Genomic DNA, 15381 nt, shown 5'->3' with positions numbered 1-15381 from the left:
GAGGCGGAGGACACGTGCAGAGAGGACACTGCAGCCTTTAGTTCCTAGACCTGACTTTGATCTGGGATGTCAAATGCAACCTGAAAACAAGGTTTAGTTGATAGATGGAGTGAGACAGGGAGGCCACCTTCATCTTTCATGCTTGTCACCGTATGGGATGGCTAACCGGGTTGGGAGTCTTAGCTCAGCCTGATGGTCAGAAAGAGATGGATGCAGGGGCAGAGGAGATAGCTCAGTTGGTAGAGCGCTTGCTTTGCAAGCATGGGGACCCAAGTTTGATCTTAAACGTCCCTACCTTTATAGCTCAGCCTGGTGGCACATGGTTGTAATCCCACTCTGGTACAGGGGAGGCAGAGATGGGCAGATCCCTGGAGCTGGTTGGTCAGCCAGCCTTGACTGCTTGATGTGTTCCAAGCCAGGGAGAGGCTGTCTTCAAAAACCAAGGTGGACAGTGTCCAAGAAACTCTGTCTGAGGTTGTTCTCTAGCCTCCACACACCTTCATGTATACACAGACACACACACACACACACACACACACACACACACACACATACACACAGAGAGAGTCACAAAGAGACAGAGAATTGGTTGTCATGGCTAACATACCTCCTGTGTCCTCTTCCTAGAGTGTGGCATTTACCTACTTCCTAAAGTCAGGAATGAGATGGGACCTCACCATGAATCAGTTAGCAGGGTAGCTGGTGGCCATGGAACCCCATGCCATAGCCTGTAACAGGCTGTGTGGGGCAAACTAGCTCAGTGAGGCCAAAATGGCTGCACTGGAAGGTAAGCTTTAGCAGCCTCCCTCTCCATCCCCACCCCAAACTTATCAATACATGTCATTTCTGTAGACCAAACACCCAGAGCCATCATCTTTTCATTCGATTGATTGATTAATTGATTGAGACAGAGTCTCACTATGTAGCTAGTCCTGGATGGTCTGGAGCTCAGAGTTCTCCCTGCTTTTGCCTCAAGTGCTGGAATTAAAGGTGTGCACCACCACTCTCAGACCAGCCCTGTCATCCTCAGAAGAGCTTCTGAGTTGGCTTCAGAAGGCTGTGGGGCTGGAGTCTCCCTGCAGCCTCTACCTTTCCTGGAGCCCAAGAACAAAACTCACAAAACAGAAGCTAGAAAAGGAAGCCCCAAACACTCAACTTCTCCCTGCCCATCAAGCTGTTAAAATTAAATTCAAAATGTTGTTGCTGAGATGTGCAAGATCCAGCTGGCCTTCAGTGAGATTTCTCGAGTGCCCACTGCTTTCTAGGGAATCAGTTCCACCTGTATGTCTCATTTTAATTACTCATTTAAAACTCGCCCAGCCATACATCCATCACTACAGCTCTGGGAATTAGGAGTTCCTATAACTTTGAGAAGCTATTGATCCCTGGGTGCTCAGAGCCGCAGCATGTCAGGTCTTTATAGCTGGGTTAACTCATTTTGTGGCTTCCTCAATGGCTGCAAGTTTACATTTTATTGCATATCTATTATTTGGGTTGGGCTGTGATGAATGGTTTGGCTGCCTGGCTCAAAACAAGTCCAAGGCAACCGCAGAATCTAATTTGCTTCAAGAATGATGATTCTAAAGCTTTTCAAATAATAACCCAGGAATGGGAGAAGCAGACATTAGGGTACCCTGTCTGAAACCTATGGTTGGCGCTGAGGGGATAATGTGCCCCTTCCCTTTAGTGGCTCATGTTTATAATTGACCTTCATTAAGGAAACTATCTGTCTGTCTTCACAGGTGGGAGAGATGCTTGCATTTCCTCCGGAGCAAAGCCAAGAGCTTGCAGGTTGGCTCCAGATCCATTCTCAGGATCAAGGAAGTGGCATTGTCAGCCAAATAATTAATTAATTACTGCTGTGACAAGCATCTTAAGGAAGGAAGGGTTTAATTTGGCTCACAGTTTGAGGGGATCACAGTCATCATGGCGGGGAGGTCACAGTAATAGGACTAAGAGGCAGCTGGTTATATTAAACCCACAGTCAGGAAGCAAAGAGAGGAACTCTAGTGCCCGGCTTGCCTTCCCTTTTTCAAGCAGTCTAGGACCCCAGCCTGTGGGATGGTTCTGTTCACAAGTAGGGTAGGTCTTCCCAGCTTAACTAACCTAATCTAGAAACTTCCTCCTTCCATGCCACAGGCATGCCACAAAGTGATCTAGACCCTTTGCAGAGGAGTTGGAGTTTTGGCAGCTTCCCTGGAATGTATCGTGGCTGTTCCTGGAAAATGGGCTACCTCCTGACTTGGAGAATAAATCTGGCTGTGGGCCCTTCTGATGCTGGGTCCCCAGTCCATCTAAGTTCTGAGGGACTAGTATTATCAAGGGAAGTGGGTGGGATGCTAGTGATGAGCCAAGCACTGGAGTCAACAGGGAAGGTCTCTCTAGTGATGGTCAGGTCTAACACTTGGCATGCGTCTCACTGAATAATAATAATGATGATGATGATGACAATGACAACAATAACTTTCTCCATTCTGGGTAGCCTTTATGAATTATGGATATCTGAGGTGTGGATTTAAAGCCACTGACCACTCAACTGTATGTTTACAAAAATCCCTGACTATTTAATAGTCAACTCCCTAAACATTTTTAAATTTCAAGAATTATTTTGGGGAATAAGCTCTTGATGCTCCAAACAGGTACTTCTAGCAACAGGACGAGCCTACAAGTCATTCACGCTTCATCATGAACCAGTATCAGCAGATTCAGGTTTTGGTTTTCCTAGTTGGCACGGATGAGGATGCAAGAGACCAAACATGGTTGGTCATGGTACATCAATCAAAGCCTTGCAATGGTAGTTGGATGTAACCCTGGATACTAAAGATGCTGTGAGCCGGAACACCTTCTCTTTCTTCACAGAACCACATCATGCACATGGACAATTAATTACTGCTGGAAAAATCATTTGCTGTTCTCTTTTATGTCCTTCAAGTGTTTCTTCTATCAGCCACACATGCCCCTTTGCCATCCGAACAGAAGAGCTGCCTCTTGGGAATAGACAGAGCTCAAAGAATGTTGCTATTTTTTAGGGATACCTTCTCGGAGCGATGGAATTCTAGATGAATGCTAGGGGGAAGGATCCTAAATTCTGTGGCTGAGGGTGTGGCTTAGGTATCTTCAGCTTACACTGCCTCCCCAAGGCTGACCATCAGGTGCTGGGAGCTTGCAGGTCACACCCACAAGTATAACACCAGGCTCTCACACCACCTGCTCTAAGCAGACCCAAGTAACCTTGAATACTAAGGGGCTTCTTCCATTTAGGACAAAGCATGTTCTTCTTGTATCTAGTGTGGGCCCAGCACGCTAGCCAGCTTCCGCTCAGTGTCAATCCACTGAGGTTAGCGCTCACGGCAACAAGTACTCCTAGAGTTAGCTTGATGGAATCTCTAAGCAGGTCATCTCCAAGTGTGGCACACACCAGGGAACCCCAAGAAGAAGCCACTCAGAGCACCCCTTCTGTTTTCACACAGGGAGATAGCAAGCGTTAACATTATGGTTAGCAAGTTGATGTAGGAAATGCAGTTGCACTGGAGGAAGAAGCCGTCTCTCACCTGAGACCCCAGGGCTAACACTGACCTACGGCTTTTACTCCTGTAAACCTGCCCACTGCGTCCACTTCCTGAAAGCTGTGTGCATTGCTCTTCTCCCTTGAGAAGTGACCACCTCCAATATCCGCTTAGACAGCAAGTCCTGTTTGCTGAAGATCAAACTGTCTTAACTAGAAACTGAATTTCGGCTTCTGTAAAACCCGCTTAGTTCCGGGAAAAATCTCCTTTGGGGGGGTGAGGATAAAGACCTCCTAAGATGGTCACAAGATCATGACATTGCCTAAATGAAGGGACTCTGGCCAGCTCAAGTGTGGTGGACATGTCTCTGGCCCTTCTCTCCCATTCCCTCTGCCTTATTAAAAACCATTAGATTCCATCCCTAAAGCTACTCACAAGGCCTATTCTCTTACTTGATCACTTCCTCATCCTGATGCTAACCACAAAGCCCCGACCATCAAAGTATTGAAGTCCAGAAATCAAAAGTCCCTTTTGGCTCACCTAATTAACATGCCCAATCAAAATTAAATACCTCATCCTAACACGGGGTTCCCTCTTTTCCTTTATAAACCACCATTGACCTGTGGGCCACATCTGTCTCCTCTCTATCCAGAGGCTGTCCCTTGTCCACCAGGACAAATATGCCTCCTTCTTCTCCCTTATTCCCTCCCTCTTCTCCCTCATCCTTTATCTCCTGCCTTTTCTCTTATCCCTGCCCTCTGTCCCTAGGGGGCAAATGAATCTCCTCTGTGTTGAGAACTTGTGTTGAACACTTTTCCTTTCTCCAACCCTATGGCACAGTTCTGATCAAGGCCGGGCCTCTTTAAGCAATAGCTAGAGGCTATAACAACTTGTTAATTAATGAATGTTTTCCTGAGAATTGCTCATTAGGAAGGGTTGAGAGGCCCTACCCAACCCCAGCAGAAGTATTTGGGTAGTGACTGGTCTCAGCTTCTGCCTGGCCTTGCCTCTGGCATCTTTCAAGTTTCTCTCCAAGCCAGGCTACCCAGTGGAGCTGGGCTGCCTCTGTGTTCATTGCTGTATATTCCCCTCCTAGAGGAAGGAGGGAAGGTTATGACTCAGGAAGTAAATAAAACAAGTCCAGGAAGCTCCTGAAACTTAAATGACTCACAAGACACCCCCTGTGCCCAATTTATATAAGTAACAGAAATTGCAGGACAGAAGAGACTCTGACAAGCCCACCTGCCTTCAAGTCCTACAGGTGAATTATTGCCTGTGATCTTTGGCTTTTCAGCGGTACTGGCACCTTGGGGTCGTCCAGGCTCCTTTAAGTAATTCCAATAACTCCCCGGTTCACTAAGCTGAACTTGGATGGAGTCATTTCTGTGGTCTGTCACTGATGCCAGAGCTGAGGTAGATAAACATTTCTTCATGCCTCTCCAGAAAAAATCACACGAGTAAGGTCAGAGGATGATTGTCACAGCCCTGCTCTTGTTATGCCCCTGAATCCCTTCATCAGTGAGGATACTTTTATGCAAAAGGCAGCGGGTTGGCGAGTCCTCTCCTTTCCACACATCTCCTTTTGCCCTTTTTCTCATAACTCAGGCTTGTACAGACCAGTTTCAACTTCTTTCATATTTAAGCCAAATCCACTTGGAAGATGGCTGAGGCCAGGCTCACACGTCCCAAGTACCCAACATTCAGGCTCCTGATGCCACATCAGCACCACAGGACAGGGCGGATACCTGAGGAACTTAGTTCCCATGCTCGCAGCCCTGGGCAGAGGTCTCACTTACGGAAGGCTGTGTAGAACTCTCCAAGGGTCAAGGAGCCATCGCTATTATAGTCATCAAATCGCAGGAGGTCGCTGGGTGAGCATCTGTTCAGTGAACCGTCCATGTCCTGCTCCTTTAGCACATACTGTGAGGCGAGAAGAGACAAAGCCAGAGTCACCAGTGAGCTCGGGATCATGAATGTTGCTGGGAAATGCCCCAGATCTAGCGGGGACTCAGGGTGTGGGAGCGGATGGATGAAGCTGAGCGAATGTGTTCTGTTGACACGGGCATTGGCACATCAATGCCTCAGACCCATGGGAATAGCAGAGCCCTTCCTAGGTAAGGTTCATGGATATAGCAAAGCCTCCCCTGGGTCTGTGTGCAGATGCTGACAGTGTATGGACAATATAGGCCCAGCCTCCTTTTCCTGGAGGGCTGCAGCCTGAACTGTTCCCCTACAGAAACCCCCATCCCGACTAGCCGTATAGGATGGACTTGCCTTCTCAGTTCAGATGTACAAAATAAGCTGGGTTTCTAGGCTGCTCCTGGTGCATCTTCATGAGAGTGAATTACCCAGCCAACCCCAGCCTTTTTGTGTATCTATATGCCTGGCCTTTCTTCCTTCCCTCAATGCCCTACTCAGGGCAATCCTAAAGCCTTGCAGGTTGAGGCATTGGGGAGTACTTAATCTCTGGTCTTGTCTGGTTTGAATCCCTCATTTTATAGATAAGGAAACAGAGGCTCAGAGAGGGAAGGAAGGGCCTGTGGTCGGTCTGTGGTCTCCCTGACTGTCAGACAGACCCAGGCTATCTAAGTGAGGAAAAATCTTTGGGGCTTATTATTATTATATATTTTCTTTATTTACATTTCAAATGTTATCCCCTCTCCTAGTTTCCCCTCTGAAAATCCCCTACCCCCTCCCCCTCCCCCTGCTCCCCAACCCACCCACTCCTATCCCTGGTCCTGGCATTCCCTTGGGGCTTCTTGTCTATCACTTCTGCTAATGGAGGGCCTGATCATGAGAAACCAGCTAACAGCTGAATCAGGGAGGGAACCCAGGTCACTATTTGTGATGCTTAATTTCCATTGTCAACTTGACCAGAGTTGGAATTACCTCAAACACGCCAGAGAGCTTTAACTGAGGAAAGAAGACCCACCCTAAACATGGGCTGGGTACTCAGACCGAATAATAGGGAGAAAGAAACTGCAGAACTGCGAAACCTGCCAAACACTGGCACTCATCTGCCTCTGCTTTCTAGTGGATGGCGCGGGGTGACCAGCGGCCTCATGCTTGTGTGACCACATTTTCTCACCACGATAGACTGTGTTCCCTCAAACGGCAAGCCAGAAACAAACTCTTCTCTCTTAAGTGGCTTCTTGATAGGTTCAGATCATAGCGATGAGAAAAAGAACACACCACACATCCCATCTCTGTATTCACTCCCGTCAACCACACACCAACCCTCACCACTGTTAGAGAGTTGACTCTCCACAGCACACGTCCAGAAAGCAGCTGCTGACCAGATCTGTCTCATGTTTCTGTTGCTGTGATAAAAGACCCCAACAAAAGCAACTTAAAGGGAGAAGGGGTTTTTACAGTTCTGGGGACAGAGTGCCATCGAATCATGGAAGACATGGCAGTGGCAGAGAGGGAGTGGTGGCAGAGCTATCAGGTGGCAGAGCAGGATGCTGGCTGTCAGGTTACATCTCCACTCAGGAAACACAGGCTGAAGGGAAGATGGGGTCAGGCTACAAGCCTAAGCCCACTCCCAGGCCCACTTCCTCCACCAAGACTCCATTTCCTTAAGATCCAACAATCTTCCCAAACAGTACCATTAGCTGGGAGCATGCATCCAGCCACATGAGAACATGGGGACATTTTATGTTTATGTCACAGGAAAACCTGAGCCTCCTCTGCCTATAATTGTCTTTCCAGGGCCACCAATGTCACCCCTCAGTCAGGGTCCTATTTAGGAGCTATTGGTGGATTCCTGTGGATTCCTCTGTGGTGATGGTTTAACCGAAAACACACAGAGGCTCAAGGGAGATTGCTACAAAGAAAATCAAGAGAGAGGAAATGATTTTATTTTATTTTGGAGGGGTGGAGGTAGAGGCATTTTTTCCTTTGTTTAACATTCCCAGTTTGGTTTGCTATATTAAAGGCAATTTAATGTGATAATGTTAAAAAAATGACCCTTCACCCAGAAGTGAGGGTGTTCGATAAGAAGGAGATCAACCATGACGCCTCGGATCAATCTCTCGAAGACGGAAATTTCCCTTTGTCTATTTCTACATTGGAAATTGATTAACTTTTCATAGGACCAACGAGTTCTTCCCTCCGGTGCCTCTGACTCAGTGTCAAGGCAAGGCCCACATTAGCTGGGTTCTGCTCGGCGGATTTATGAGACAGACTTTAAATATATTAAATTTTAAAGAGGAAATCACAGTCCAATTACCATGCTTGTTAATGGCTTCAAGTGCCTCTGGCTACGTCTCTGCCAGGTTAGAGCAACGAGCCCAAGAAGATCTGTTGGGAGCCACTCGGGCTTGGGAACCAGGTGCTCACAGCTGCCTCTACCCAGGGCAGGCTGATGTCACTTGCCCTGGGCTTCCTGCTCAGGTCGTGGTATGAGGAATAACAGATGGGGTGTGTTCCTGGCAGGCAATCATAATTAGCAAGGCCTCTGGACTTTCTCAGAGCCATTCTTGTCAAATGAGAGCTCCTAGCCATGCCCTTTGGGGTCTCAGCTAGAGCTGAGGGATGACTAGCACTGATAGAGTAGGGGTTTGCTGGCCCGATGACACCATGCCATCTGTGGGCAACAGGCCTAGGATGCTTGGGTTTGTGTGGTGAGTGGGACAGAGACACTGGTTACTCGATACCCTAGAGTCACAGATTCCTCACCTAAAAGCATCTGTAAAATGGGATAGTAGCAGTTCTGACCTTACAAGAGAGGATGCTGAAGGATAAAGGGGGGGGCGACGATGACGACGATGATGATGATGGTGGTGGTGGTGATGTTGCTGCTGCTGCTGCCCATTGATGACCACTGAGAACATCCTATGTGCCAAGTATAATGTTAAACGTGTCACATGTCTTACATGTTTTAGCACCATAAATTCCCATGACGACCCTGAGGCGATGAGGTTCACGGCTGAGAAATCGCAGCTTAGGAGTGAGGGGCCTCCAGAGACTCACTAGCTCATGATTAGCTTTGAACCCTGTATTCTTGGCTGCTGTCCTACAGAAAAGGCTGTATTTGTCCACCCTGGGCATTCTTAGACTAGTGCCTTTGCTGGGTGGACACAGGGCTTCCCACAAGCAAAACAGTCAGGGGGTTGGGTCATTGACATTTGGATGCTAGAGAGAACTGTCACTGGGCAGAGGCCTTGGGGACCCCCAGACTGGAGTGCCAAAGATGCTCGCTGCTGCAAGTACTGTTCTTCTTTGACATTCCTTCTGTAGAAAATGACAGGCTCAAAGCACCAAAGACTAGTTTTCTAAGGAAAACACCAGTGGGCAGCCCCTTTGAGGGAGGCTTTCCCCGAAGCCAAGAAAGCATCAAAACCGCTTGTAAACCTGGGCTGAGGTGGCAGGTGGCAGGAGACAGAATTCTGTGTGTAAGACATTCTCAGAGGCGCTGACAAGCTGTGAGTCCTAGGAAGGGTGGGGGAGAGGGTCCCCTTGGCAACTGGTGACAGAGACAATTATAAACAACCTTTCCCACCACGGAGCTTGTGTGATCCTTCACCATGCACGCACGCAGGATATCTCCTCGGGCTCCACCTGAATGCCACACCCACCTGAGCCAGCTCCAAGCTGCCGAGGTGCCCATTGCCGTCGGCATCCAAGTCCTTAAACAGTGACTCCACCAAGAGGCGCTTCTGGGAGGCGAGGCTTTGCCTGGGGGTTCCTTGTGGGAGCGGCTGTCTGCGGCTCTGGAGTGCCAGGAGGACATTTTTGAGACGAGCATAGCCAGCCATGGTGCACATGTCTCCTGTAAAAGAGAAGACAGCTGTTACGTCAGGTGCACCCTGGGGGCTGGAAAGAATGTTCTGCCCGTCAGTCAGTTTATCTCTCTCAGTTGCAAACAATTGTTGGGACATTTCCAGTGTGCACTAAACAGTGTCACCATCATAGAGCAGGGTTCACGTGTCCATCTGCCCCATCACCCAGCCTACTGATATTTAAGCCAGATATCATATACCAATACTAAATGAACCAGAGGGAGTCTGGAAAATTCTTCCAGTGGAGTCTGCAGCTGTTATCTCATGGTTCGAGGAAAGCCAGCCCCAATTCTACTCTGTCACAGTCTGCCTTTTGTCTTAATCCTATTTTAAAGGCTGCTTTTGAATGCTTGGCCTCATAGATTAGGGAGTTTTAGTTAACAGGGCTAATAATCCCTGCTTACGGTAATTAGGTACACTCCCAGAGCTGGGTTACTTGAAAACAAACATGTGTACACAAGTCCACGACCAAGAGACAAAAGGAAGCTTTAGGAGACTAAACCGAGCACACAGCCCATTAGTCTTAGGCCTTTTATCACGGCTGTGCTCGCTGAACGCGTCGACATTGCATGGTTCTTTGGCAAATGAGGCCTGTGATGCACTGTGACATGGCATGGTTTATCTTGCTGGTGACGGGGCCACCATACAGAGCGCAGCCAGTAAATAGGGGGCCGCAGGGATGTCACAGAGCAGTGCTCCTCCAGCTCTGCCTCCCCATCCAGCCAGGGGATACAAACAGTTCCTGGGCCTGGCTTTGTTGAGACTGGGGAATGCTGATGTGGGCTCCCCCACCCTCCATTCTTTAGAGAAGATCAAGGGGTGCTAGGTCTGGACTGTCTGGGGTTAGGGTCTCTTCCCTTGAATTCTAACGCCAGTTGAAGGTGCCAGGTTAAGCTCTCAGGGCCAGCCGGATAGTGAACAGGTTTGAGTTTGGGAACTCCTGGCTTTGTGAGTCCCAACTCTGCTGTTTCCAGGTTGTGTAACCTGGGAAAGTTTAACACAGGCCTCAGTGATTTCATCTGAGAGATGGGATAATACTGCATCCCACAGCGGGGATATCATGATGGTTAATTAATATGGTCACACACATCTTTACTCTGAGCCAAGGCTCAGTGATTGATAGCTACTCTCCCACTTTCAGTTGTTGGAACCTCAACGGGGAGAGCAGGGATCCACGGGAGAGCAGGGATGCACGTGAAGAGCTGTTTTTCTCTCCTGCCCTCCCTCTCTCATTGGAGAAGCCCAGATACCCTTTCCTGCACTTGTTTGTGTTTCTAGATTTTCTTCCAATTTGGGGTCAATTGATTCTTGTCAGAAACAAACGCCCATTACTATTTCCTTTGTGTGTTTATTTAGAAGAAAAAAATCAATTGCAGTGTTCAATATAATCAAATCTATTTGCTCCCTGGGAGTCACCATGCTTAGGCGGTGGGGCTCCCTCCCATCTCCCCTGACCTGCTCACATCCCTCTTGTGCCTGGCAGGTGATCCATTTTGGAGAGCTCCCAGGACCCATAAGCTGATGTACCCCATTTTTAGATCTTCATAGCTCTGGCCTCCATACTGAGCATGGTCTCATGGCAAAGCCAATATGGCTGGAAGAATGTGTCTGGTGGATGGATCTCTCTCTCTCTCTCTCTCTCTCTCTCTCTCTCTCTCTCTCTCTCTCTTCTCTCTCTCTCTCTCTCTCTCTCTCTCTCTCTCTCTCTCTCTCTCTCAAAAAACTATGTTTTGGGGAAAGAGCATGGTCTTACCTGAGTCAGTCTATCACCTTACCAAAGAGGGTAAAGTCTGGTGCTGGCAAAGGGAGCAGGAATGGGGTGGGCAGAGTGAGAGTAGGAGGGTATCTGCTGGGGTGGGCACTGGTGGAAATGTTCATTCACGTGGATACTGTGCATAAACTGGAGGCACTGTCGTTTCCCTGGGGACAGGCACCTGCACTACAGACTGGGAAGCTGGTGTCTAGAGTGACTAATGTGGTATTAATAGAAGGCTTCCCTCAGATATGCTGGTCAGAGATGAGCATTCTGAGAACCCGTGACACCAGGGCCACCAGAAGGTTAGATAGGGCAGATCAGATGGGGAGTGTGGTCTTAGGTTTACTGGTCCCCCATTCTTCCCACAGGTTCTTGGTGCTGCCTGATGCCCTGTGCAATAGCTAGACAACCTCCCCATGGCTGCTGGGGAGACCATGATGTGGTCCTGCTGAGGTGGGCTTGGTGGGGGCTGTAAGAGAGGGGGCTGTGATAACTTCTCAGGCTCTGCTCTCCTACCAAATCCTGAAGCACTTTAGGCTGTGGATGCAACTTGATTGGTTGAGTGCTTGGCTAGCCTGCAGGGAACTCTGGGTTCAATTGCCCGAACTGCATAAAACTGGGAGTTATGGTCCATGCCTGTTACCCTGAAAATCCTGAGGTGGAGGCAGGGGGATCAGAAGCTCAAGGTCATTTCCAGCTAAAGAGCAAGTTTGAGTCTAGTCTGGGTTATATGAGACCATGTCTCAAAAAAAAAAAATTCTATACTGTTGTTCTGAGGACTCAGAGGTTTTTATCCTGTGTCTAGAAGCCAAGCTGGGGGCCCAGTTGAGTAACCTGAGTCTTTAGGGTCAGTGTCCTGCACTGCCTAGGCTGTGTTGCTCCCATCTGTGTAGCAGTATGTACTGACACTCTATGTGGGCGTTCTAAGGCTTTAAGAGTGCCTTAAGGAGTAGGAGATCCATTAGGGAGGGGGAGTGGAGCAGAGGCTCAGACCCGCTGTGTGTGAGCTATGCTATGGCAGGAGGCAGTGGGGAAGGCATGGTGTACAGTGTATGGTGTACAGTGTACACAGCGAGCATCTGGAGGCCAGTGGAGCTAGAAAGAGTCACTCACGGGTCCATGGACACCATTAAGGCAGGAGAGGGCAGGCGGTCCATCTCAGAAGGACAGAGAGGCCACAGGCTGGTGTGGGAGCCAGACACAGCAACCTGATGTTCCCAACTCTTGTCTGTCTGTCCCTTCCTGAGGATCTGTCCCACCTGTCCACCAGTCCTCTGCAGTGCTAGGGAACTGAACCCAGGGTGTTGTGAGCACTAGGTAAGTATGCGACTATTGAGTTACTCCCTGTTTCTGGCAGAGAGTCTTACATCTCTCTTTGTCACGCAGAGCAGCCATATTTCAAATGAGCGGCATGGAGAAGTCCACCTAGACTCAAACCATTACGTCATCTGCTCAGAGTCAACTGAACTCTTCTAGTCCCACCCCCAGCCCCACTCGTTGGAAAGATCTGAGGACATAGCAGTGAAAGCCACCCAGGTGTAGGGGTTTATTCACCCATGGAGGCCATCTCTTTAGTGTCTGTGGTTTACCCTCTCTTCCTAGGGACACACTTGATGCTTCTGCAAACACGCCTTCCTGGTGGCTCTGTGTCACCATCCCATGCTATGTGCCAGCCTTGCAGTTCAGTCGCAGGATGAGCTCTCCTCCCTGACCCCACGATGGCTGTTTCAGAGGAGTGTGTACTTCACAATGTCCCCTTTCCTGGGGACAGTCAGGAGTGGTTCAACTACCCCAGGGCCACACACACATTCTTGCATCTGCCAGACCTGTCTACCCGAGGTTCCAAACTCTGTTTCCAAACTAGTTATCACATGCCAGCCTGAGTCCCATCTCTGGGAGCCACGGAAAGGTGGAAAGAGAGAAAGGGAATCCTCAGAGCTGTCCCCTGATGTCCACACGATAAAAGGATGGTGTGCCAATCGAAGAGATACACAGGTGAGCACGTGGATGAGCAAATAGAGTCAAGACAGGGGAGCGAATCCCAGCACCCAGGAGTCAGGAGTAGAAGGATCACTGAAAGTTTGAGACCAGCCTCAGTTATACAGTTTCTTGCCAGCAAGGGATATGGAGTGAGAGATCATATTCGAAAAGTGAGAATTAAAACAGAACAAGATAAATAAAATCAGTCATCTATATTTACCTACTCTCTGCATCTGATGTCAACATAGTTGACCAGAGGCTATGCCAGCCTCTGCCTAGGATTCTGGAAGGAAGGGCATGTGATGTCTTTGGATCAGGGCTCAGGGTCCAGTACTAGCCTGGGATTCAGTCCACTGGCTCCTTTCAGGGTAAGGATCCTGGAGGGTTAGAGGCTTGGGTATTTATTACACACCCTTTTCCAGTCCATTGCCAAGGCTTTCTGGGCCAGCCTGGGGCAATGCATATACACTCACACATTAAACACGCACTCACACATCACACACTCACACACATACTTCAGAACCTCAGAACATAAATGTCACAGGCTGCTGAACTTGGCTTGTAGGATGCCTCATCATCATTGTCAAACTGACAGGATTTGGAATCACTTAGGAGACATACTTCCTGGGGACATATGGGAGTTTCCAAAGAGTTAAACTCTGAATGGGGGTAGCACCATCCCATGGGCTGGGGACTAAATAAAAAGGAAAAAAAAAAAAGGAGAAAGTCAGGGGAGTAACAGCATTCACTGGTCTCTGCAATGTGGATACCATGTGACAGGTCACCCATGCTCCTGTCCATGTGCCTTCCATACCATGATGGACATACCTTCAGACTGTGAGCCTAAACCACGTTGTCCTTCCTTAAGTCAATGTTGTCTCAGCAGTAAGAGAAGAAGCTAATGTAGCCAACACCAACATCGCTTGTGAGCACTGCCTAGAGAACCTGAGGACCACCTAAGCTTGATGGGAGCAGGGTGGGGGAGGGGGGCCCACCTAGGCCTTGAACATCTTAGAGCATCATGATATAACAACAGGACTTTACTAGTGCATATGGCCACCCAGGCCTGAGGTGTCCTTTTAATGACACTGGCAGGTTTCCCCCAGTGAGGAGGGATGCAGCTCATTCATTTTTGTCTCCTTCTCTGAGATAACTGACAAATAACCCTATGCATATAGACTCACGGAATGAGGAAGCCATCTTGGATATTTCCCCCCTCCCTTCCTCTACCCAGGGCCATTTCTACTCTGGGACCTCTCAGTGGTCCTAAGCCACTTCCTGTCGGGCTTAGGGTCCCTCACACAGCAGAGGTTGTCCGGTTAGTTCCAGGCTCCTCCTGCATCTAGACCAGGCTTTCTTTGGTAGATAAAATATTGATCAGCAGACTGAGGAGCCCAGAGTGTGTCCCTATTTTCCTGTCAGAACTTGGTAATGAACTGCATTTATCAAGCCCATTCTCCATGAGAAAGGTCAGTTGCAGATCTGGCTAAGTTGTCATGACACCTCATTAATCTGGCTCCCTCAATAATTGTCCCTCTTTGAAGATTCTAAAGTGTTCCCATTCTGGCCCCGCTCCCTCTGCGCTGAGGGAGATGATCATAGCAGGAGCGCAGACTGAGTCGCATTTAATATTTTGAGCAGAGGGAGAGGAAGCAGGAGTTGCCTCCAGAATTAAGTGTCCATCAGAGGGATACTTGCTACTTCGAGACAAAGGGAAGCAGGGGAGGAACTGTGAATATTCCATCAGCCTTGTGGCCTCTGCCAGACTGTGTCTCAAAGGAACCGTCTCCATTCCCTGGCAGGTGAAGTTCCATTTCTGGGGGTGGGAAGGGTGGGTGGATTCCTGAGGGTCAAGGGGAGGACAAGAAGGTAAGAAATGGGTGAGGCAGACAGACAGCAAGAAGCCCATGTTCTAAGAGTGCATGCACGAATATGGTGAGAATTGTGCATGTGAGATGTGTACATGCATGCATGTAAATATGTGATGCATGTGTGTGCACACATGAGTGTATGCATGCATGAGTGTGTGATGTATGTGTGTGCATGTGTGTGTTCATATGTGTGCATGTTGCTCAAGTGTGATATGTATATGTGTGTATGTATGTGTTCATATGTGATGTGTACACGTGATATGTGTGACATGTGTACATGCATGTGAGTAATATTAATATGTGTGTGAGTGTGTTTGTGTGTGTGTGCATGCATGTGTGTGTGTGTGTGTGTGTGTGTATAATATATGCCTGTGAGTGTGTGCATGTGTGTGTGCCTACATGCATGTGAGTGTGTGGTGTGTGTGTGTGTGTGATGCTGCCTCTTCCTTACTCACTGAAGCTGTTTTCCCTCAGGCCCTCAGTGA

The 15381-nt window shown here is 48.7% G+C and overlaps 1 protein-coding gene across 3 annotated transcripts in view; it reads right to left on the bottom strand.

Moving 5' to 3' along the window:
- Window positions 1-15381, bottom strand: part of Fstl4 (follistatin-like 4) — a 427962-nt gene that overhangs the window by 114632 nt on the left and 297949 nt on the right. For all 3 annotated transcript variants that reach the window (XR_388477.4, XM_006533539.4, NM_177059.3), the window contains exons 5-6: window positions 9086-9279; window positions 5303-5426 (exon numbers count right to left, since the gene is read on the bottom strand). Coding sequence is in view for 1 of the 3 variants with exons in the window: in NM_177059.3 (NP_796033.2) it covers window positions 5303-5426; window positions 9086-9279 (318 nt within the window). In the remaining 2 variants the exon portion in view is untranslated. The remainder of the gene's footprint in view (window positions 1-5302; window positions 5427-9085; window positions 9280-15381) is intronic.

This window comes from Mus musculus, chromosome 11 (genome assembly GCF_000001635.26).
Source record: "Mus musculus strain C57BL/6J chromosome 11, GRCm38.p6 C57BL/6J".
Classification (NCBI taxonomy): Eukaryota; Metazoa; Chordata; class Mammalia; order Rodentia; family Muridae; genus Mus; species Mus musculus.
This window is presented reverse-complemented; position numbering and strand designations above follow the sequence as displayed.